This window comes from Prinia subflava, chromosome 1 (assembly GCF_021018805.1).
Source record: "Prinia subflava isolate CZ2003 ecotype Zambia chromosome 1, Cam_Psub_1.2, whole genome shotgun sequence".
In the NCBI taxonomy this organism is placed as follows: domain Eukaryota; kingdom Metazoa; phylum Chordata; class Aves; order Passeriformes; family Cisticolidae; genus Prinia; species Prinia subflava.
The window spans coordinates 150,034,258-150,056,517 of record NC_086247.1 but is presented as its reverse complement, the minus strand read 5'-3'; the positions used below and the strand labels follow the sequence as shown (position 1 = coordinate 150,056,517).

The following is a 22,260-nucleotide window of genomic DNA, read 5'->3' as shown; positions in this document are numbered from 1 at the left end:
AAAGTTTCCATTTCTTTCCAGTGGCTATAAATATCCCTGATCTTGGGATAACCAACTTCTTAATCTAACAAGAAATGATGCCAGCCCAACTCAGTTCCTTATGCTCTTGCTCTTCTTGTCCTCACTCTGGGATGGAACTGATTTATAGCCAAGGCCAAGTCACTTGGCTTTTCTCTCTTAGGTACTAAATCTAGAGTGGGGAAGAATCATTTACTCCTTTTCCTGGAGAAACTCTGGGATGAAGCCAGCAGCAAGAGTTGTGTGTGTAGAGCTGCACTCATGTCCTGTCCTGCTGCAGAAGCAGATGGGCAGAGAAACTTGGGGGAAAGTGGAAAACCAAGCCTTGAAGGAGCTTCACACATTCTAAAGGAGATTCTGAAGCCAGAAAGAGCTGTGAATTATTTTTCTAACCTCCCTTTATGCACTGAAAAGGCCAGAGGATTCTCCTGACTTGACGGTCCTCTGCATCCAAGCCATCACCCTTCAGGCATATACATGAGACTCATTTTTTCCAGTACCTTCTCTCAAGCTCAGGATACTCTCCTTCCACCTGTCCCATACACCAGCCTTTAAAAAAACCCAGTTCTCTGGTTTGCAGGTAGAGGAGACTGGTAAAAGAAAACTGCAATAATAATGGAAGAAGCAGAGTGAAAGTCACTCTGAAGTTCAGACTGAGGAGGAGGATTTAGTTTGAGTGGCCAATGCTGCTGTTACCTTCTTCTAGAAAATGTAATAATGTCTGGCTGGGTTTTCTCTGACACCTGGGCAGTTTGTTGAAAGTCAGCACGGATGAATCTTCCCGGTGCTCCTGGAGAGAGTTGAGGTCTCCTACCAGCTTTTTGTCACATGTGCCAGTGCCACTCTCAGACTTCAGGGATGCAGGGGTGCCTCGGGTGCTGCTCTGTTCTGGGCTTGGGCAGCTGACCTGGGAGAATAAAAACCAGACTTTTATAGAATGAGAGTGTTTCTGGTGAAATAACTCCCAGAATTTTCAGGTAGCAATTCTTCTGGACTGATGAATCACACCTCTGCAATTGAATTTCAGAAAAGGCCAGAATCCCTAATTTTCTGATGCAGGCTGTGGCAATTTGAATTTCCAGTTCAGATGGCAGGATGCTGTCACATTGAAGTAGGACTCATGAAATCTGAAATGCCCTCTTGAGCCCAGTTCATCATGGTAATGTCATTGATCAGTACCACTGATATTTGGAATTTGCTCTGCCATTGATCAGTCTGACCAATATTTGGAATTTGCTCTTACCTAGAAATCTATAATTCAGTCTGGCACTTTTCATTACAATTGCAAAACTGGCACATTTGTGGATTGGTGCCTTTTTTGCATCCTTGGTAGAAATAACCCAAACGTGGCTCTGAGCTGACAGAGAACCTCAAGATTCAGCAGCAGAATTTCAGAGGGGGAAATTTTCTTTCTGTGGATGAAGGTCACCTCCATTCCATTCACCTCCCTCTGAGCAGAGGCTGCCTGAACATTTCTCTTTGTGTTACTGGAGAACAGTGCAGTCTCCAGTGTGAGCAGTTTAAGATTCAGCTCAACCACAGATATGGAGCTGTTTTGTCTCTGATAAATAAAGCGTGAACCAGTTGACTTCGAGCTCTTAATATGACAAAACCAATTCTGAGTAGAACAAACACACAAGCAGCACTGTTTTATTTACTCCTGGTACTCCCCAGGGCCCTGCTCTGCTGAGGAATTGATTTCCAAAAATGCTGTGTTGACTCCTAGAACAGCGATTTTATATGTCACGTAGTGTGTGTACATAATTCCCAGTGCTGCCAGTCTCCCAGTGTCTGCTCAGGTGTTTATTGCTCCATTTGTTCTGAACCATGTACCAGGAGGCACAGGGAATGCTCTGGTGGATGCCAAGATATGTAAACATTGAAATACACCCCACAGCACGGGGGAAAAAAGGAGCATATTTTGAGAACACCTTTCAGGTGTCAGCTCTGCTGCAGTGTTTGTAAATATTCACATGTCAGTCACAGAATTGTTCCATTCATGGGCTGAAAAATGCCAGGAGCCTCAGGACCCTGGAATTGTGTGTGAGGTAAATATTTTCTCACAAGCTGTGATGGGACCTCAGCAGTTGTGTAGTTCTTACAACTTTGGGACAGACCCATATCTTGTAAGCTGCCCTACTTTATGCTCTGAAAGCAGCTCCAAACCTGCTCCTCAGAGCCAAATCCTTCCACTGATCACAGGCTACAAATCAGTCTTCAGTTTGGTTTTCTTTTTAATTTCCTGTTTGCACTATGCAAGAAAGTTGCTAGCAGATGCTACAACAGTAATTAGAGCAAATATCAATTCTCAGTGGTGAGGCTGCAGCACAAACAATAATTACCCAGCTCAGCAGATTGAAAAGGGGAGGGGCAAATTCATCAACCCCACCTTTAGTTCCTCCTTGCACCCAGAAAAGGAGAAAAGGGAGTAAAAAGAAGCTTAGGGCAGTAATGATGTACTCAATTTTCACTGCTGTTTTGGAAACATTAAGAGCTGTTGGATGTTTGCTGTATAATCTGATATTTCTGGTAAACTTCTGAATCTGTTGCAATCAATGGTAAAGCCAAAAGGCTGTTTTCAGTCAGATTGAAACTGTAAAAGTTTTAAAAGTTTGCCTTTCGGGGTGTATCACATCCTGTAAGCTATTATTTTACTGATTGTTTGCATTTTTTTCCCTCTCTCTCCCTTCTTTTCCAGATAAATTTTGTATTTCTATTTAACATAGTTAGGATTTTAATGACAAAGCTGAGAGCTTCAACCACTTCAGAAACAATCCAGTACAGGTAAGTCAGTAGTGATTCCTGCTGCTCTGGTGCTAACAAAGCTCTGCTTTGATTGTCCTGTCCTTGTCCCATCTTTGCTTTTCCAGGTGCCAGTGTTGATGCAGCTCATAAATTAACTCCACAGTATTTATGTGTGCAGTGGTCTGATGTTCAGACCCTTCTCTGCACATTTCCTGAGAAGTGAAGGGGAAAATACCCCTTTTTCTTGCTCAAACCTCATGCCATAAAACTAAAACTGGCCTGAAAAAGCCCTGATTCAAACCTCAGTACATTTTTATCCCTTCTGCAGCTTGCAGGGGAGCATTAGAGACATTAGAATGAATCAATCTACAGCAGCTGCCATTGTTCCTGAACAGATGACAATGATCTTATCCTTGCAGGCTCTCTGAGGGAATTGTCTTTTCCACAGCCTAAACTGAAACCTTTAGAATTCCAGCAAAGCCTGGGGCAAGCCTTGATGTTCTAAAGCAGAGCAGTGCAGCCCTTTGCTGAGCAGGTTTTAAATCGTGTGGCAGCTGGTTCGTTCAGGCTGTCACTTTATCCTGACACTGGCAGTGGTTTTGTGCTCCTCTGCCTGTCTTTATCTACCTGTTAAGGCATTATTCAGAGATTTATACAGACTTGGCCAAATTTCAGTGTTATGTTTGCACAGTACAATGAGATGCTGCTCTCAGCTGACACCCCAAGACACTGTTACAACACGAATAATAAGGGTTAGCCCCTAATAATTCTGTTCATCACTGATGCTCCCTGGTTCACCACCTTGTGATTTGTGATTCCTAGGACAGCCCTGAGCAGTTGTTTTGGGTGGGCAGGTGTTGCAGAAAGTGTTTCCACTGCAGACAAAAATCCCACATTTGGGATGGGCACAGAGCGGGTCTCAGCTGAGCTGGGCACTGACCACATCTCCCTGAGGTGTGAGAAATCACTCACCAAGCCTGCAGAGGATCCCGAGGCTCTGAGCTCACTGATAGGAGAGAAAAGGAGGAAGAGAGGGATTTAAATAAGGTTCCCATTCACTGCCTGGAAGTTCAGAGTGTGGGGGGAAAGATTCAAAGGCTTTCCCAGGACACTTTCCCAAGTGGACAGGCACTGGTCAGGCTGTCACGCTTTCCATGCTCCTCCTTTCCACTCCCAACACGTTGTTCTTCCCTGTGTTCACTTGTTTTCTGTTCCCTGCCCACAGGAAGGCAGTCAAGGCCACGTTGGTTCTCCTGCCTCTGCTTGGCATCACCTACATGCTTTTCTTTGTCAACCCTGGCGAGGATGACATTTCCCAGATTGTTTTCATCTATTTCAATTCCTTCCTTCAGTCTTTTCAGGTAAGAGAGCAGGCTCACAGCTGTACCAGCTGAAAGGACCCTTGGTGCTTTTCAGCCGTGAAATTTTAGGCAATGAATGAAGTCTGTGATAGAAATATTAGTTGCAAATAGCTCAGCTTAGTTCACACTTGAGTAATAGATGTACAAGTGTGTCATGTGGAGTGGAAAATCCTCTCTGGTGTGGACTGGAGGGATTCATCTCCCCTAACTCAGCACTCAGCTCCTGACATAAAATCAATAGAGAGAGAAGATGTTTGATTCCCCTGCCTGAGAGAGGATGAGGGATCCCCCTCCCGAGGTGCCTCTGTGTTCCCAGAGCACACACTGGGCTGAGACTTGGACTCAGTATTGCTAAACCAAAAGGAAACAGCTCCTACCTGCTGGACTTGCTGTTCTGTGCAGGTTCTAAGAGTCTCCAGACAACTTTATGTGCTGTTCTGTGCAGCTAACAGCCCAATTTTTAATTAATATTAAAACTTAGGTAATGTGGTGATTTTTTTAAAGAGATGCCAGAAATTTATTTTAATGATTTTCTCTGATTCAGGAAAAAAAAGACATTGTGACTATAAGTTTAGAACCAGTTGGTTTAAAAGCAAGTCAAAGCAAACACTGGCACAGGAAGGCAACGAAACATTAACCAGCTACATTCAGAGAAATTCCTAATATTTTGCCTTCAAAGATCATTCATGCCTCAAGGGATGGATCAGTGAGCAAATGCTTGGTGGAACTCAGGAATTTATCTGGGAGGAAAGGGGCAGTGCTCAGACACACTTGAGCTGTGCTGCCCAGCCTGCTGTGGTGCATTCCCTGAGCCATCAGCCCCATCTCCTCCCTCCCCTGAGTTTCACTGGAGTTCTGGCAGGATGGAGATGTGCAGTGGGAGCAATTGCTCCAACTCCCTGAACCTGACACAAAATAAAAGCAACTGAAGGCCCTGAAGGATCTTCAGCCACTCCTTTCTGCCCAGGTGGGTCCTACAGCTCTGCCTCTTGAACTAGAGTGGGAATTTGTTTGACATTGATGTTTTTACCTCCTGTGTGCAGGGACAAGTGCTCTGATACCCAGGATATCAATACAAACATACAGCTGGCAAGCCAAATCTGGGGTTGGGTTACTGTTTTCACTGATTGCATCCCACCAGAAATCACAGCTAAATATCCAAAATAAAAAATGTCCCGTTTAATCTGTGGAGGAAGAAACCTTAGCCTTTACCTGTGAAGTAATTCCACACTTTTCACTCCCTAAAATTGACTGTATTTTTTATCTGCTCAAAAGAATGCTGCATTGCTCATTAGTTCTGTGAAGATGTGTGTGAGAAAGAAAGCACAGGGAGGCTCTCCTTAATGATGGTAATAATTACAACCCTGAAAACAAAATGGGCAGAATTCCACTCACAGGAATTCCAACCTTTGCAGTCATTACAGGGGTTTAGTCACTGCTGTCAGCAGATTCCACAGAGCCTTTGAGCTCAGGTGAATTGAAGCAATCTGATGATGCACTTGCCCTCCTGAGACCATCTAAAGCCATTTAACACCCCCTGTGAGAGCCTGGGATGTCCCCTCAGAGCTGCCAGCCATGGCACAGCTCCTCTGAGGGCTCTCAGAGGTTGGATGCTGTAGAGATGTTTTAGCCCAGCTGCAGGGACAACTCCCTCTGTCAGTGGAAGTGTTAAAATGTTTACCTGATAATTGACTGCTTTCTCTTCTTTTCAGGGTTTCTTTGTGTCAGTATTTTACTGCTTCTTGAATGGTGAGGTAAGTTGTTCACCCTTGGGAGGTGGAATTTGTTTGAGTGCCTGGTTACAGAGACCTGAGGTGTTTTTCCTGGGGGTCACAGTCCCATCATTCTCTTGTAGAAGGCTCTTAACATGCACCTGAATTTCCCAGCCTTAGCCCTCAAAGCTTTATCAATTTCAGACTATTACCTGTGAGATCAGGGAAAGAAGTTCTATCAGATTATAAAACTTCTGTTCTTCATCGTAAGACTTCTTTGAAGTTTCTCATTAATTAAAAATATGATTTCTGGGCATAGCTAATTACTCGTGAGCTGGACTCTTGTTAAGGATATGCTGCAGGTGTCCCATTTCTATAGTGCCAAGCTGAGCTGAGTGAGTTTGCCCATGTGGGTCACTATTTGTGAGTGATCAGTGCCTGTTGCATTCAGAAAAGAGGGTTGAAAACAGATGAAATCAGAATTAATATGAGGTACTGCTACTCAAGCAAGAAATGCTTCACTAATATCCCTCAGTGTTTGACTTGCACCCCAGTCCTTCCTCTGCTTCCATTGTCAGTGTCTCATTGACCTGCATTAAAGTGTGTCATCTTTGTCCACCTAAAATTTTAGTCTCTGCAAAAATTAACTCCATATTTCATTATTCCTGCTGTATGGATATAAACTTGTTTGTGCTGCTTCTTAATTTCATTGTGGGCAATGAGAAAGAATGGGCATGGCTTCAAAGCAGCAGTATTTTATTTTAAATATTTAATTTAAATTTTTTTATTTCATTTTTATTGTATTTCTTTTGTTTCATGTCACATTAGTAACTTTCCCTCTTCCTCATTAATTCTGAGGTGGTGTTAACAAGATGCAGCTCAGTTTTCTCACATTGGGCACATGCCACTTTTCTATCCTGGCAGCAAAGTTCTCAGTTCTCTTTCCACCTTTCCTTCCATAAATTGTCACCATTCCATTTGCCTCTTAAAAAAGAGGGAGTTTAAATCTTCCTCTAAAATACAGGTGCCTATAGAAGTACATTTAGAACATTTAGATCTACAGGTGCATGTAGAACTACATCAGGCTGTGTCAGGGAGCTTTGGGTTGGATATCAGGGAAAGGTTCTTCCCCCAGAGTGGGCTGGGCACTGCCCAGGCTCCCCAGGGAATGGGCACAGCCCCACCCAAGGCTGCCAGAGCTCCAGCAGGATTTGGACAATGCTCTGAGGGATGCACAGGGTGGGATTGTTGGGGTGTCCCATGCAGGAGTTGGACTGGATGATTCTTGTGTGTCCCTTCCAACTTGGGATATTCTGTGATTCTGCTTGTCACATTTATCAGGTCTGCACTGTTGAAGCAGAAGGAGAATTTTCCTGTAGACAGCAGGCTTTTTTAATGCCTGCTTTCCTTTTTTCTTCACTGGTGTCCCAGTGACCGTCGGGCTGGAGCCCAGGCCGTGTGATCTCACAGCCAGGCAGGACTTTCTGTCACCCCACTTCCATTCTGTGGCACTCAGACTTGGAGCTGTTGGCTGTTCACAGCAGCTTTTCACTCTTTTGGCTGTTCTGGCGTTCTTTCAGCTCTTTTTACTGGGAGAAATACCCAAATATCCCCTTCCCTATGCAGTCTGAAGCTTCCTGTCCAAAGCCATGAGCCAACTTCCATCTCCTGTAGCTTTGATGAGTTCAGACATAATCGAGCCTGTCAAAGGAGGATTATTCACCTTGTGCATTTCTAGGCCTTGATAACAATCTGGGAAATCTGGAGGGATCCCAGAGCTGATTTTCCAGCTGTATCACACTGCTGTCACCATAGGAATGGGCATTTCTGAGAGAGTCAGTGCAGGATTGAGACACCCAGCTTGGGATGTTGATTCATTTCCCAAACTCAGATATCTGGTGCTGCTGGGGAGGCTGCAGTGGATCTGAGGCATCCACGTGGCTCTCACCAGCTGATACAGGAGCTGGAGAAGATTCAAATCCCATATCCCATATCTGGGAAGTGGGAAAACCAGGTGGGATTCAAGGGAGCTTCTCAAATGGCTCCATGTCAGTAATTCAAGCCAGTCAATACAACCTTTTTGCTTTTTAAGCTTTTCATCAGCTTAGTATACAATAGGCACCTCCATCTGCTCACCTGAGCAGCTCCAGTCTTTGCTGGCAGTCTGGGCTGGCTCTCCACTGCATGCCCAGAGACCCTGCTGGCATGTGGGCACCCACAAAAGCTGAATTTGGGAGGGAAAGGCTGCCCTGTAGCATTTTTTGGCATCTAATGTGCAACTTCCACTTAATGACTAAACTCTAGCAACTCTCTGACTGCTTCTTTGAGGTACAGCATAAGTCCAAACCCCCAAATATTACAATATTTTCTATTTCAAAACTGAAAAAACTTTGGGCTCATCTTAATGTACTGTGAGAATGTATATTTGGAATATCATGAAGCTTTTAAAGGATAAAATTGCCTGTTCTGTTCTAGCCTCAGCTTTGCACAGCAATGAAGAAAGCAGCAGACTCAGTGAATATTCAGAGCTTTCTGAGTGTGTAATCACACTGTCCAGAACACAGATTTGCATCTTACAGTTCACTGTTTTAAAAGCTGAGCTGCTTCCAGCCAGGCATCCCTACTAGAAGTGATGAAGGCAATGCCACTCAATCCCCATGAGGTACCAGATTTTGCCCAAAAAGGGGAAAATAACCTGTGAGGAGCAGCCTTTTAGTAGCCTGAAATCTTCATTGATATCACTGAAGCCTTGTTATTATCTCTTCAGTGAGCCTAATGTTCCTGTCTCTGTGGCAGATGGGCTGATAACTGTCTCAGAAGGTTTTAAATACTTCAGGTTTTCCAGTTAGAGCAGAGCTGGGTTCTTTAAATGCATGTAATGGTCTTTATGAGGTTACTCATCCCCCACAGTGCCAGGCTTGCTCCAAATGATGACACAAGCAAAAAAACCTGGAAAATCCATCAATTTCAGCTTTAATAATGCTGTGATCTCAGCTGCATCTCTTCCACCCCATATTTGATACACATCCCACTGCTACTTACAAACTACCAGTGACTGTAGCAGAGCTCAAAAATTATGGATTGCCCTCAAAAAAAGCCCTAAAATATCCTTCATGAGAGGTTCAATGAGTGCTTCATGTCCAAGTGACTTGTCCCTTCACAATTTATGTGTTTCCATTTGCTATGGGACTAAAAGCTGCTGCATTTAGTGGAAGACAGAGCAAACACCACTGTGGGTTCCTCAGGTGTGAAAGAATGGCTGTAGGGATATTCTACTCCCTAGGTAACCACATTAAAAACCCTGATTTGGGTTTTTTCCTGAGGCTCAGTGTGTCATTTCACTGAGTTTTCTCATCAGGATGTATTTTTGAGGAAAAAGGAGAATAATAAGAAATAAAGGTGCAGAGGTGATGTTGTTTTCAGCAGCCACTGATGGACCCATGCAAAATTCCTTCCCTCTCAGGGCTGGAATTGGATGCAGCCTTTGCACAGTTGTGCTGGATTTTACTGTTCTCAGAATAAGGAGAGGCTGCAATTAACCCCAGCCCTTCATGAGGAAAGGAAATTGTGCAATGAATTTACTGCCTGTATTTTAAAGTGCACATAGAGATTTTGCAGAGAGACTTAGTACATGTCGAGACTACGTCTCAATCTGATGTGAAAATCACTTGATTTGGTACAGGGGAAGCATTAATAGCAGTTACTAGAATCTGAGCAAATGGCAGAAACAATTACTTGAGGCTCATTTTGATAGAGTCACAGGAAATGGAACCATGTGTCCTGACAAACCTGCATGAGCTGAAATTTAAGAGGAAAATTCTGCTGGCTCTGGCAGCTTTATTCTGTACCCCTGAGTTCAGTTCCCACAATATCTGAGCATTGCAGTCTGTGAAGCTTCAAAATCTCTCTACAACTAAAACTGGGTTTAAAGATCAAAATCAGCATCTTATAAATACTCAAGAGAGGCTCTTCCAGAGAACAGTTTGCCTGCAGAGCTGGCAAGGTTTGGACTCGATGATCTTTATGGATCCCTTCCAATCTGAGATATTTGGGGATTCTGGGGTTCTCTTCTGTGAAGTTTCTGTCCCTTTGAGTTCTGTGTGGGAAGTTTGGAAAATGAAACAGCTGAAAGTTTTTCCTCTGTAAGAACAAACATACCTTGAGATTTAACCAAAATGGCACCTTGGTAATACCTGATACCACCATAAAATGTCATTTTCAGTGATTTGGTCTCACAAATGTGGCATCACTGAAGGGAAAAAGCGAAGCAATTAAATTTCAGTCCGTGCAAAGAATTTTAAACAGGATGAGTTTATTTCCTTCATTTTTGAGTGGACATTTGACTGGGCATGCAGTCACCTCCCTTGTCCCCATTTCCACAGAACACAGAGTTTCACACAGCTCCTGGACTGGCTTTGTTGGCTGCAGTGAGAGAGGGTGTGTCAGGCCCTCAGCTGGAGATAAAAAAAATCAGTAAATCAAAGAACCAAAGATGATCAAGTTCAACCATTAACGACACACTGCCAAGTTTTCCACTAAACCATGTTCCCATCTAGAGTTTTTAAACATTTGCAGAATGGGGATTCCACCACTTTTTTGTCAGTCCCTTTCAATGCCTGACCAACTTTTCAGTGAAGAAATTGTTCCAAATATCCAATCTAAACCTCTCCTGCTGCAATTTGAGGGCATTTCCTCTTGTCCTATCATTTCTCACATGGGAGCAGAGCCCACTCCCCCTCTGGCTGTCCCCTCATGTCAGGAGTTGTGCAGAACCAAAAGGTTTCCCCTGAGCCTCCTTTTCTCCAGGCTGAGCTCCTTTCCCAGTTCCCTCGGCTGCTCCTCATCAGATTTGTGCTCTAGACCCTTCCCCAGCTCTGTTCCCTTCCCTCTTTCCAAGCCAACACTTTATACACAAATTATTGCAGTGAATCCATGGAGGAGAAGCAATTTAGATTAAAAGTTTACAGCTTTTCGTGTTTTATTGCTTCTGAAAAGTTCTGAAGCTGTTTTGAATGAAGTGTCTGTGCCATGGATGGACACAAGGGGCCGTTGGCACTTGACTCGTTAATTTGTTTAGAGACTTTTTGGAAAATGAATTATCTTATTTTGGACATGGAGAAACACTAGAGGGCAAAAATATGCAAATTGCATTTAATTCAAGTGGAAAAGAGCATCTCTAGACTTCCAAGAAAATTGACAATGAGTGGTTTCTGAGAATTTGAGATGTTATGAAAACTGGCATAATGAAAAATCTGTATGCATTTATGTTGAATGCCACTTCAGAAGAGTGACTGCAGCTTGTGAACTTCTTTTTCAATGACTGCAAAAAACAAGACGCTTCTCAAAATTTTTTCAGTCAACTTACAGGTCACAAGACTGAATTTAATTTCAGATAACGCTGGATTTAAAAAGAAAGAGTTTAGGATGGAGTTTTTTGGAACAAGAATATATAGACTTCACAAGACCATACAGTGATGGGACAAGGAGGAATAACTTCAGACTGAAAGAGGGCAGGTTTAGATTGGATATTAGGAAGAAATTCTTCCCTGTGAGGGTGGAACCTGGCACAGGGTGCCCAGAGAAGCTGTGGCTGTCCCTGGATCCCTGGAAGTGTCCAAGGCCAGGTTTTTCCTTTCAGTTCTTTAGTGTGCACCTTCTGCTCAGGGGAAGGAAGAAGGAAGAAGGAATTTCTCTTCTACCTTTGACTGATTCCAGACAAAGCTTCTTTAGAGGAAGATGGATCTTCCATCCAGTTCCCTTACTGGTGTTGTGTCTGCCTTTTAGCCAGACCTTGTTAACAGTGATGGTTTTCTCTTGACACAAACTAAAGTATTTCAGAGAGAGGCAAAGAGTGCATTTATAGTGTTTCATATTCCAAATAGGGCTGGTTCCACTCCTGCTACCTCAGCAATGATGGACACAAGAGGATAACACAGGAATAAGAATCCCTGCCTCCAGAGATCACTTATCCTCGTTACTAGGTGCTTCATGCAATTTCCAATTACCACCAGATCCTGCAGAGAGTCCTGTGATCCTTGGAAACCTTACCAGCCATGATGGGAGATCCAACACAGCCATTCCAGAGCTGGGAATGGAGGTGGAATTGTTTGAGAACAACCCACCTCTGTAAAGGGATGGTGCCTGATGGGGGCTGCTCAGGGAAGAGCAAGCTCCAGTCTGAAACTGAATGAAGGGAACAAGGCAAATTCTGATTAAACAGGGAAGAAAAAATATAATAGGGTGTTTAAGCACTGGAAGAGAGGCTCAAAGGTGTTTTGAGATCTCTGTCCTTGTTTGTGCTCAAAATGACTTGATAAGACCATGACATAATCTCAAAACTGCTGTACTGAATGTGCTCTGATCATGGCATGTGACCAGAAACCTTCTGATGTCCCTTGCAACCTTAATTATTCTATAATGAGTTCTGTGTCCATGATAAAGTGTCTATCCTTCATTTCTATCCATATCCTGGATGGATACATAACCAGCCAGACCTCTGAAAATATCCTTTTAGAGCCTGAATTCTTCAGGATTCAGATTCAGTATTACCTGACCAATACCAATAATCATCTATGAAATGACATTTAAAATGGAAAGCAATTATCTGGCTTAGAGACAACACATCAGAGAGGAATAGATCAGATGCCACTGTAAATTATTCTCACAACAAGGTGCGAGGCAAGAATGAATATGTTCAATTTTTTTTCTGTTGACCCTTTAGCCAAGCACCATCTGTCTCAAAATCTATTAAGCTCCAAGTGGATTCCTTTGATCCGATCATCTTGGGAGGCTGTTCATTAGAAGTGCCAGCTCTGAGTCACCCCTGGAATGGTTACTCATCCCCCTGCCCATCAGCCCAGGCAGGCTCCACATTATTCATCCCAAGCCCAAAGGACACGTATTAAACATTCCTTAAAATCTCTGAATAAATAAGAATATGGAGGTGGACTAAAGGGCTAAAGTTCAATTCCATCTGCTCTGAGGGTCCTTTCCCTTCCGATTTTCCTCCTCATTACACCACTGCTGATGTGAGGGTGGCTCCAGAGCACCCCAAAACAAAATCACAGGGGCTTGAGGTGGGCTGGGTGCACCCATGGCCTCCCTCTGCTGTGGGTACTTCTGGTCCTTTGTGGCCCAGAAGAAGGAAGCAGCATTTGTTGCTTTTGTTTCCACCCAAAAAAATGTGTGGCAGATCTTTATGACTAGTCAGAATTGTTGCAGCTTTCTTGAACTGTTATTTATGATAACAAAATTGCACTGGTGCGGTCTTAGAAATGAACCTTGGCATCCCAGGCTGGCAGGTGCTGTGAAGATATCCCCACACTGTAAAGAATTGCTGCCAAAGACCCTGGGGGAAAAAAACCAAAAAAATAGAGATTGCAGTCCAATTAAGCAGGATAATTTTTTAGGCAGAAGAAAACCCCATAACAATGTTACATAAATAGTGGTGATGTAGGGTACCTGTTGTAACAAAACCCAACATTCTACCCAAGCTTTGTTTTTGTTTCCTTTGAGCCTTGCAGGTTGTTTTGACTACATCCCTTCCTGACCTAGGAGGGATTAGCATCTTTCTGGGGGTGTTCAGTTCAATATTTTGTGTGATGGTAACGTGAGCACCCTTGGCCTGAGGGGCTGGGTCTGTGGGAGCCTTGCAAAGCCTCACCAGCAGGGTAGGACACACGTGCAGTTGCTCAATGCTGCAGTTTATTTATAAAACACAGATGAAGACACTCCTGTCTCTCTGGGAGCATTAGAACTCCTCACCTGGAGATCCACAGGGGGCTCTGTGCTTAGGCCACTCTGTGTCTTTGCTTCAAATCATTCTGTGCTTCATCCTTGCAAGCACCTGGAGAGGTTTGATGTGACCAACAGCTGCTTCACAGCATTTACTATTAAATACAGCATTTGCCATCCCTCCTCCCTGAGGGACACCCTGAACCTTTGGAAAACTTCTAAAGTACCATTTAAGGCATCACCTGACATTTATTTAAGTAATTTAAGTAATGGATGGGGTTTTCCCCCCAAAATCTTAAACACCTAATACATGCACATGACCAGCTGAGCTTATCACCCTCAGCTTAATTTATAGGCAGTGATTCAAACAAACGAGGGCAGATTTCAACTGATCTAATTTAGCTGTCTCTTTTTGATTAAGTGTTGCCATTAGCTTAGGCCTTACTATGTCTCTGCTGAATGCAGGGAGAGGCCAGGACTTCAAAAATCTCATGGAAATGAATTTCACTGCAGAGACAGGCACAGAGAGACCAATGCCTTGGAATTTAAAGATCCATTTTGCTGATCTGGACATTGCCTGAAAGTCCCTCTTGTTCATCTGCAGCTTACAAAAAGATTGATCAATCTTTGTCAACCTTCCACAGTTTGTACTGCTGTTCAAAGATGTTAAAAGTCCAAAGTTATTCTCCAGTCACCTCCAACTGCAGCACAAGGATCTGAAGCACAGCACAAAATGTGCTTAAATGTAGGTGGAAGTTGTTGAATTCACTGTTTTCACTGAGTTTCACTGAATTTCTGTTTTCAGAGAAAAAAAAGTCTGTTTTAAGGCTCATCAAGATCTATGTAAATCTTATTTAATTAATTTGCCTTCTTATCACGATTGCTGAGAAAAAAAATGGCATTTGAGCAAAGTAAGAATTTAATCAGTTACAGACTTCTGAACACCATGAATACAGAGATTGGATATTAGGAAAATATTGTTCCCTGTGAGGGTGGGGAGGCCCTGGCACAGAAGCTGTGGCTGCCCCATCCCTGGAAGTATCAAAGGCCAGGCTGGACAAGGCTTGGAGCAACCTGGGATAGTAGAAGGTGTCCCTGCCCATGGCAGGAGAGTGGAACGAGATGATTTTTAAGGTCCTTTCCAACCTAAACCATTCTGGTATTCTGTGATTATTCTGTGATTATCCTACAGACAGAGAGGACCTGGTGTCTGTCTGGCCCTCACTGGTCAGCACTTCCAGGTGAGAGATGTCCCCTGGGCACGGAGGATGGTGGCATCCCAATAGTCTTAATTCCAGCTTCCATTCCTGTGGCAGCTCATTTATTCCTACTCTTCTTATCAGACACCTACACAACTATTATATTTTAGTATGATTATATCAAAAAGCCCCAGGTGAATGGGCCCCTTTGTTCTGTATGAGTGGATCAAAACTTCTTCCTCTCTGCTCATGACACACGACATTTCTTCCAAAATCTGATTTTTAGTGTTGCTCAAGGCTCTTTTCTCAGCTGATTTTTGGTTGATGCCTGCAAGAAATTAGCCAGCAGCCAGTGTCTAGCACAGGTAATAGCAGTACAAAGTTGATGTCCATCTTGTCAAGAGAAAACCTTCTCTAAATGTTTTCATCCTTCTCTCCATCTCTTTCATTCTTTTTGTTATTCTGCTGTGGAGGAGGGGGAAGAGAGGTTTCCAACAGTATTTTTTATTTAATATGATCTAAAAGTTTGACAAGTCTCTTGGTTAGGTGATCCAGTCAGAAGAGAAAAGCTGTCACCCACTGTTTTCCTTTCATCCCATTATCCCAATCCTTTTACTTGACTGTTCCAAGGCAGTGCCCACACTCTGTAGGCACAAACAATGTTGGCAAACCTGATTCTACCACATGCTCAGAAACTGTGATTATTCACTGTACACAAAGCAGAAAGAGCTGAAAAGAGTAATTTTGAAAGAGGAAGACAGAGCAAGGGTTTGCAAGAGGAAGACAGAGCAAGGGTTAACACAGGCACTGAGCTCTGTGCTCATGCCAGGGGCAGTTTTGGTCCTCTCAAGTGACTCAGATTACACAGAGGTGAGACTGATAATTTGTGTTCCCAAGACTCCTTGTGGAGCTGTAACCACTGATGACTGCCTGGAGCATCCTTGGGCTGTTACAGGCCAGTGCTGGCAATTTCAGGTCATAAATGTGGTGATGCTGACTCTGGGGCATGGTTCTGACTCTAGGAATGCTTAATAAATAGAGGCTGCTCTTATAGAGATTAACAACCATGTTTGAGAGTTGATATTTTGCATTCTCTTCTTCTTTTACTCTTCCACTGTGCAGTAGCTTTTTTTTTATGTCTTTTAACACGTTATTACAGCAGCCACAGCCAGGATTTTTTTTTTCTTACCTTAAGTCAACCTAACATTTTGTTTCTGAGTTCAAGTACAAGATATAAACTTGACCTTAACCATCTCTGCTTGCACTCTGGTCACATACTAATTGCAGTTAATTATTCTGTCATTAAAAAATGCTTTGCCCTCACCCTTGAAAGTGCAGAGCCCATTTCCATGTGCCCAGTTCCTGTCTCAAACCATATGACAAAAGCCAACTGCTTGTTTAGACTCACATCTTTATCTCCAGGTGGCTCTTTTTGACCTGGTTGGCTTGAAGCACAAATGATAAATCTAATCTGGCTTCATTGGCTGAGTAAGTATCTCTTCACATTGGTTGCTCAGAAAAAAAAAAATTACTGCAGAATAAAGGAGGAAATTTTTCTCTGACAGTTTCTCAGCATTCAGTGACATCTGGGGAGAAAGGAGCATTCAGAAGCAACACCCCTCTGCATCTCAGGTCTTCATGGGAGAGTTTCCCATGACAATGGTCTGACACTTCATGAGTTACTTAAACACTTGTCTGAGGTGCCCAGCATTCAGCTGAGCTGGGTTTGTACCCAGAGGAGCAAGGACTGTTTATTCCACATATCCAAAGGGAATTGTCTTGCTTTCTCCACTGTCTGTATTGGAAGCATAAATAATGGATCCAATAATTGGAGGGGGCTTGGAGCAGCCTGGTCCAGTGGCAGGTGTCCCTGTCCATGGCAGGGGTTTGGAATGAGATGAATTTTAAGGACTCTTCCTACCCAAACCATTCAGTGATTCTGTGATAAGTGGCCAAGACTAGGTGTGAGTCTCTCAGGGGAGGTGCCTCTCCCCTTGCATGGACTCTGGCACGTGGATTTGCCTTTGGGTGTGCTTTATATCCTCCCTCCCATCCAGAATCAGGAGCAAGGATCCCTCTGCCACTCCAGGAACCATGGCAGGTTTGCAAATAGTGAACCTCCAGAAAAGTACACCACCATGGCACGGCTTTGCAGTGTTCTGTTTTCCCAGGAGGGTTCAGTGAGCCAGGGAGGTCAGTCTGGTGAGAAGGGGGTGATGGTCAGCAGTCCAGGCTGCTGCAGTCTGTGATTGAGTCTGTCCATCCTGACTCTGCTATTTCATATAACTGTGTCATTTTATAACCTGACCAAACCCCATCCTGAAACTGGCAGAGAGGTGTTGTAGCTACTGCCTCATAATGAGAGGCTCTTCCAGAAACCCTCTGCACTGTTATTTAATCACAGTGTTCTCATTGTCATCTCCAAATCACTCGTGATGATCATGCTCCTCCTGGGAGTGCTAATTCCCCTTTCATTGGGTGCTCTCTCTTCTCTTTCTCCAGTTCCCTCATATTCTTTGTTTTATTAGGCTCTGTCTGACCTCTGCACCTCTACTAAATGTAAAAGACTTCATTATTTTTGTTGAAACAAATTATTAATTCAAAATTAGAAGAAGCACGATGTGGCTTTCTCCTCACCTTGCCTTAGAAGTCTGCAGCTGCTTGTCTTAAATCACAGAATCACAGCATCAGTTAGGTTGGAAAGGACCTCTGCGATCACTGAGTCCAAGCTATGACCTAAAACCATGTCAACCATGGCAGTAGCACAGATCACAGTTAGTTGAGAAAACAACCAAAGAATGAAATCCTCTGCTCTGATTTGCACAATCTCTGCCTTCTAGAAGGGATCTGATAAAAAAGCCACACTTCCAGATCCAGGATTCCCCTGAAAAGGCACCAGAGAGGCAATTGCAAAACTGTTTTCCAGGCTGGTACTCATAAACTGCAGTGGAATGTATTTCATGCACAAAGCTGCAATGAGAAGGGATTGTTTGCTGCCAGACCAGAGTTTCTCAGTACCAGTGCTACAGCCCAGGGCTCTGAAAGCCCATCCAGAAATGGGAAAATTGAAACCAGCCAAGAGAAGGAGAGCAGTTTCCCCCTTTCTGTGTCCTCCTTGTGAACTCTTCTATGTTTTAGCCATCAGGCCTTCACCCTGTTTATCTGGGGCACCTAAAACTGACAGGGTGTGGTTTGGGTTGGAAACACCTCCAGTCCTGGAGCTCTTCAACTCACCTGAGCACCCTTGACAGCATCTTTCAGCTGCTCTGAAGTGGGGTTGGAGACTGTGTGTGTTCCTTGGATTTTGAGGAAACCTCACAGAGCCCCTGCAGAAAATCCCCAAGCTTTCAAAGAAATGAGGAAGAGCAGTGACTCTTCATCTTTGGGCAGGTTTTTTCAGCTCCACCTTTCCTGCAGCGCCCGTGGAGGTGACAGGGACACCCAGGGTGGCTTTGATTGACCTCACCCAGGTGCTGATAGCTGAGAACCTGTGCCAGCATGGGCTTCACAGGCTCTGAAAGCTCCTCCAGGCCTTGTGCAGTTGCCATGGCAGCTGAGCCCTGCATCACAGCTGGTAATACCCAAAATTCCCCTTGTCTGTGGTAAAAAAGGGCTTAAAACAACCCTTTACTTTTGGGGGATGTGATGAAAATAAGTACATTAAGGACTAAAAAATATCCAAGGTTAGATATCAGTATTCTCTGAACTTACCTAAACTTATAATCCAGACATCTTAAAAAACTGATTGTCAAGACTCATTTTATAACCAGTTAAATGAAGTTGGTGTTTTTCATCTGACTACAAATCTCTCGCCTGTTTTGGACACTTGCATTAGAAGGAGATGAATTATCCCCTTTGGCCTCACTGACTGGTTCCCTCTTGGTCAGGAGGAGATCTATAGGTCAGTAGTTGTGGTGCAATGTCTATATTACGTTATTTATAATCCCTCTTTGTAAAAAACAGTGGTTTTGGTGAAGGATGCCCTGGCTTGACACAATTTTATGTAACAATGCTTCTTTCAAGGTTCACCAGATTTCAGGTTGGCATCAGAACATCAGGAGCCTTTCCAAGTGTCATGAATACATCAGGCTTTGGACTCTTCAGGAAGCTGGGCCCAGATTTCTCTCACCTAATTTTGTAGGCTTATTTATCTCCCTAGGGGAGAGGTCTTTCTGTCTTACTACAGTAAGCAGATATCAACAAGAATATCCAGAAACTGATCCAAATGCTTCATGCCAGGTTATGACTTTGAGTCTTCTCCGCCTGGGATTTGGTCTATTTTAGGAGAATTTCAAGCCTTCCCTCCCAGTGTGTTTGAGGTTTAGGGTTCCTTTCTTCTGTTTTTCTCTTGCTTATAGATGTTTATGTTTGAGCCAGAGTTCCTGTGCTCTCTCTGTGCTCCATCCAAAAAAAATACACTTAAATTGAGGGTTCATCTGACCTATTGGTCAGCACCTGCTCGAGGATGACCTTCTGCAGATGTGGAGCAACTTCCACGAGGTGCTCACAGGGCTGGGTCAGGTGTGCCTGTGTTGCTTGGTTAGACCCTCTGTGCTTCATCACATACAAGGGCAGCAGGGGCCTCTGGAATGGGGCTCTCCAAGAATTCCATCAGTTCTTGGACAGACTTCGGATGCACCATCCATCAGCTCCACCCATCCTGAGGGCTTGATTTGGTTGCAAATGTTTAGGCCTGTTTGAAATGCTCTGGGGTATTTAAGATATCAGATGTGAGACATGAGGTGAGTAAAAGCCATGTTTTTTCCCTGAGTCAGGTACTCAAGAGAATATCAGTGAAATAGAAGCTCCATTCAGGCATCTGAATCAGTCCCTGTGATGCCTGGAGAGGCTGCCTGGAACAGAGGCTAGACAGTGTTAAAGGAATAAAGTAGGTATTTATTAAAAGGCATTTAAAGGATACACCCTGGACAGTACAAGAGCCTGGCCATGGCTTCACCCAAGACGGACACCCAGTCATGAGTTTTCACACTTCTATAAGTTTTGGTCCATTTACATATTTGGGTTAATTGTCCAATTACGGTTTTAGGTTATGAAGTCCCATCCTCTTACATTGCTGTCCTCAATCCACTGTTGTTTGCACTTCTTGGGCCTGAAGCTGCAACAGTGTCCTTGGTTCTCAGGCTGGAAAATGATTGTTTTGTCCAACTAAACTGTGCAGAGAGCTTGCTAACACTTTATATGAAGTTCAGAGTTATATACCAATGCAGTACAGAATGTGGAAAGTACAAAAGCTAAAACTTAAGGCACCATTCCCCCCTTTAGAGGCTTAAGGCACCACCTGTGTGTTTCAACACCTTGACAATGTTGTCCCAGTGTATCACTGCGGGGCCTGACAGTAAGAGAGGGACTCTAGAGACATTTCTGAGTTGCGGGCAGATCTAGGGTCGGAAGCAGGAAGCCTGAAGTTTATTTACAAAGTCACTTATATACATTTCCCATAATGTCCATCGATTGGAGGATGGAATCCCCACCTTCTAATCCACACTGGTCAAGCTAACTGTCAATCACTTTTCTCCTCCCAACTAGAAATATGTAAACAATGAAAGACAGTTAGCAAAACATGGCCAGCGTTTACATTCACAAACGGGACAAACTGCATGTCTCTCCCTCAACACGAACACTCGACACACAGGAAAAAACCTCATGGCAACACCAGTGTCCCTTTGCAGAGCAGCCCTGAAATTCTCCCTCTGTGTGTGTCCCCAGGTGCGCTCTGCCGCCAGGAAGAGGTGGCACCGCTGGCAGGACCACCACTCGCTGCGGGTGCGCGTGGCACGGGCCATGTCCATCCCCACGTCGCCCACACGGATCAGCTTCCACAGCATCAAGCAGACCGCGGCCGTGTGACCCCAGGGACCCACCCGTGGCCTTCAGAGCCCTCCTGTCCTCCCAGAGCCCCTCTCTGCAAACTCTCCTCCTTTATCCTCGCTGACCTCTTCTCCCGTGCTGTTTCGGCGGGCTCTCGTCCCCCACATCCGTGATGCTGCTTTGAGGCAACCAGGAAAGAACCCTCCTGGAGCTGGTGGTGGAAAAGCAGATTCAAAGAAGAAACGGGTTCAACCCTGACTGCGTCCTGTGGAAGTTCACAATGAAAAAGTCTAAAACAGCACTAACTGTTTAGGAATAAAACAGTTAACTGGCAGGAATTATTCCTAGGATTATTAGGATTATTCCTAACTGGCAGGAGTAATCAATTTTTTTTCTCCTTCCTTTCATTATTTTGGTTTTATTCCCCCTTTCGTATCGTGGTGAACAAAGACGATTTTTAACACGCTGCCCATTTCACCCTGTACATTGATTCCCAACGATTTCCACAGTTTGGTGTATAATAGCCCTTCCCTTCCTTGTTTTCTTTGTAAAAAGTTTCTTCTCTGCAGAACTGTCATTTGAGAACTCGTGGCAGCAAGAAAAAGAGCGTCTGAAAGGTGGTGTGAAAAGCCTGAATTTATCTGCCTTCCCCATTTCCCTCTTGGACAGACTGGGAATTGTCAGGGCATCGCTGGACTGTTCCACACAGGGCACTCTGCCTGGCAAGCACCCTGCCCTGCTCTTACACAGATTTTCAAAGGACAGGAGTAGCTCTAAGTACCTCTACAAAATACTCTCATTCCTCTTAGCCCCACGCTTCCAGCACAATTGTAAGTGGAAAGCTTTCGGAAAGTGGTTTTTTGTTTCAGCTGAGAGGATCAGGGTGGGGATGGACAACTTTCTGGGTTTAAAAGACACAAAAGGGAAGCACTGTAAAGATAATAATGATGAGAAGAGGATGTTTGCTTTCCCAGGATAATGCTATGTGCTGCACAAAGGTATCTCTTGAGCATTTTGAACTAGAGCAGTTGTATCTACCAGGCTTTTTATGTGATGTTCAAAAATACTGTATATTTTCAATAATAAACACTACTCTGGGTTGGTTTCAATAAAACCAGGCATCGTTCTCTTTACTCTGGAAAGGAAGAGGACACCTGTCTTGAAAGTGGTTTTGTAGCTAAGATCAGGGAAGGAAATCCTGTTTGATAATGAGCCAAGAAGAAGAACAACCCTGTGATAAAATCCTAACAAGGGGGCATTTAAATGCAAGAAGAATTGCCTCCCTTCTCAGCTCATGGTCTTACACTGGATCCCTGTCCCTCTGTACTCTCTCCACTGGGCTTTGCCACAGCAGTAAGAAAAATGTTGTTATATATTCTCCATCACCTGCATCTCAACAGAGCTGGAGTAATTTGCTCTTTCCACTTTTATCAAGCTTATTCTGAACTTTCTTCAGATTTTTTATAGGACGTCTCCGCACAAGCTCGATTTAAACCTCCAGAATTATGTTGCTGTAGTTTTCAGGGCCTGGAAAATCTCTTGGAAAAAACTGTTATAAATCCTCTGCTTTTGGGGGGTGGAGGGGATGTCTGTCCTAACAGCTCAGTCATCTTCAACTTTGAGCTTGCTGGCAATGAACAGCAAATTTAAGCAAGCATTTTG

At 43.9% G+C, this 22,260-nt stretch overlaps 1 protein-coding gene across 3 annotated transcripts in view; it reads left to right on the top strand.

The window, feature by feature from the left end:
• Nucleotides 1-21,712, top strand: part of CRHR2 (corticotropin releasing hormone receptor 2) — a 135,909-nt gene extending 114,197 nt beyond the window's left edge. For all 3 annotated transcript variants that reach the window (XM_063416791.1, XM_063416800.1, XM_063416811.1), the window contains 4 exons: nt 2,717-2,802; nt 3,989-4,124; nt 5,837-5,878; nt 20,497-21,712. In XM_063416791.1, coding sequence (XP_063272861.1) covers nt 2,717-2,802; nt 3,989-4,124; nt 5,837-5,878; nt 20,497-20,637 — 405 coding nt within the window. In that variant the 3' untranslated portion in view covers nt 20,638-21,712. The remainder of the gene's footprint in view (nt 1-2,716; nt 2,803-3,988; nt 4,125-5,836; nt 5,879-20,496) is intronic.
• The last annotated feature ends 548 nt before the right edge of the window (nt 21,713-22,260 follow it).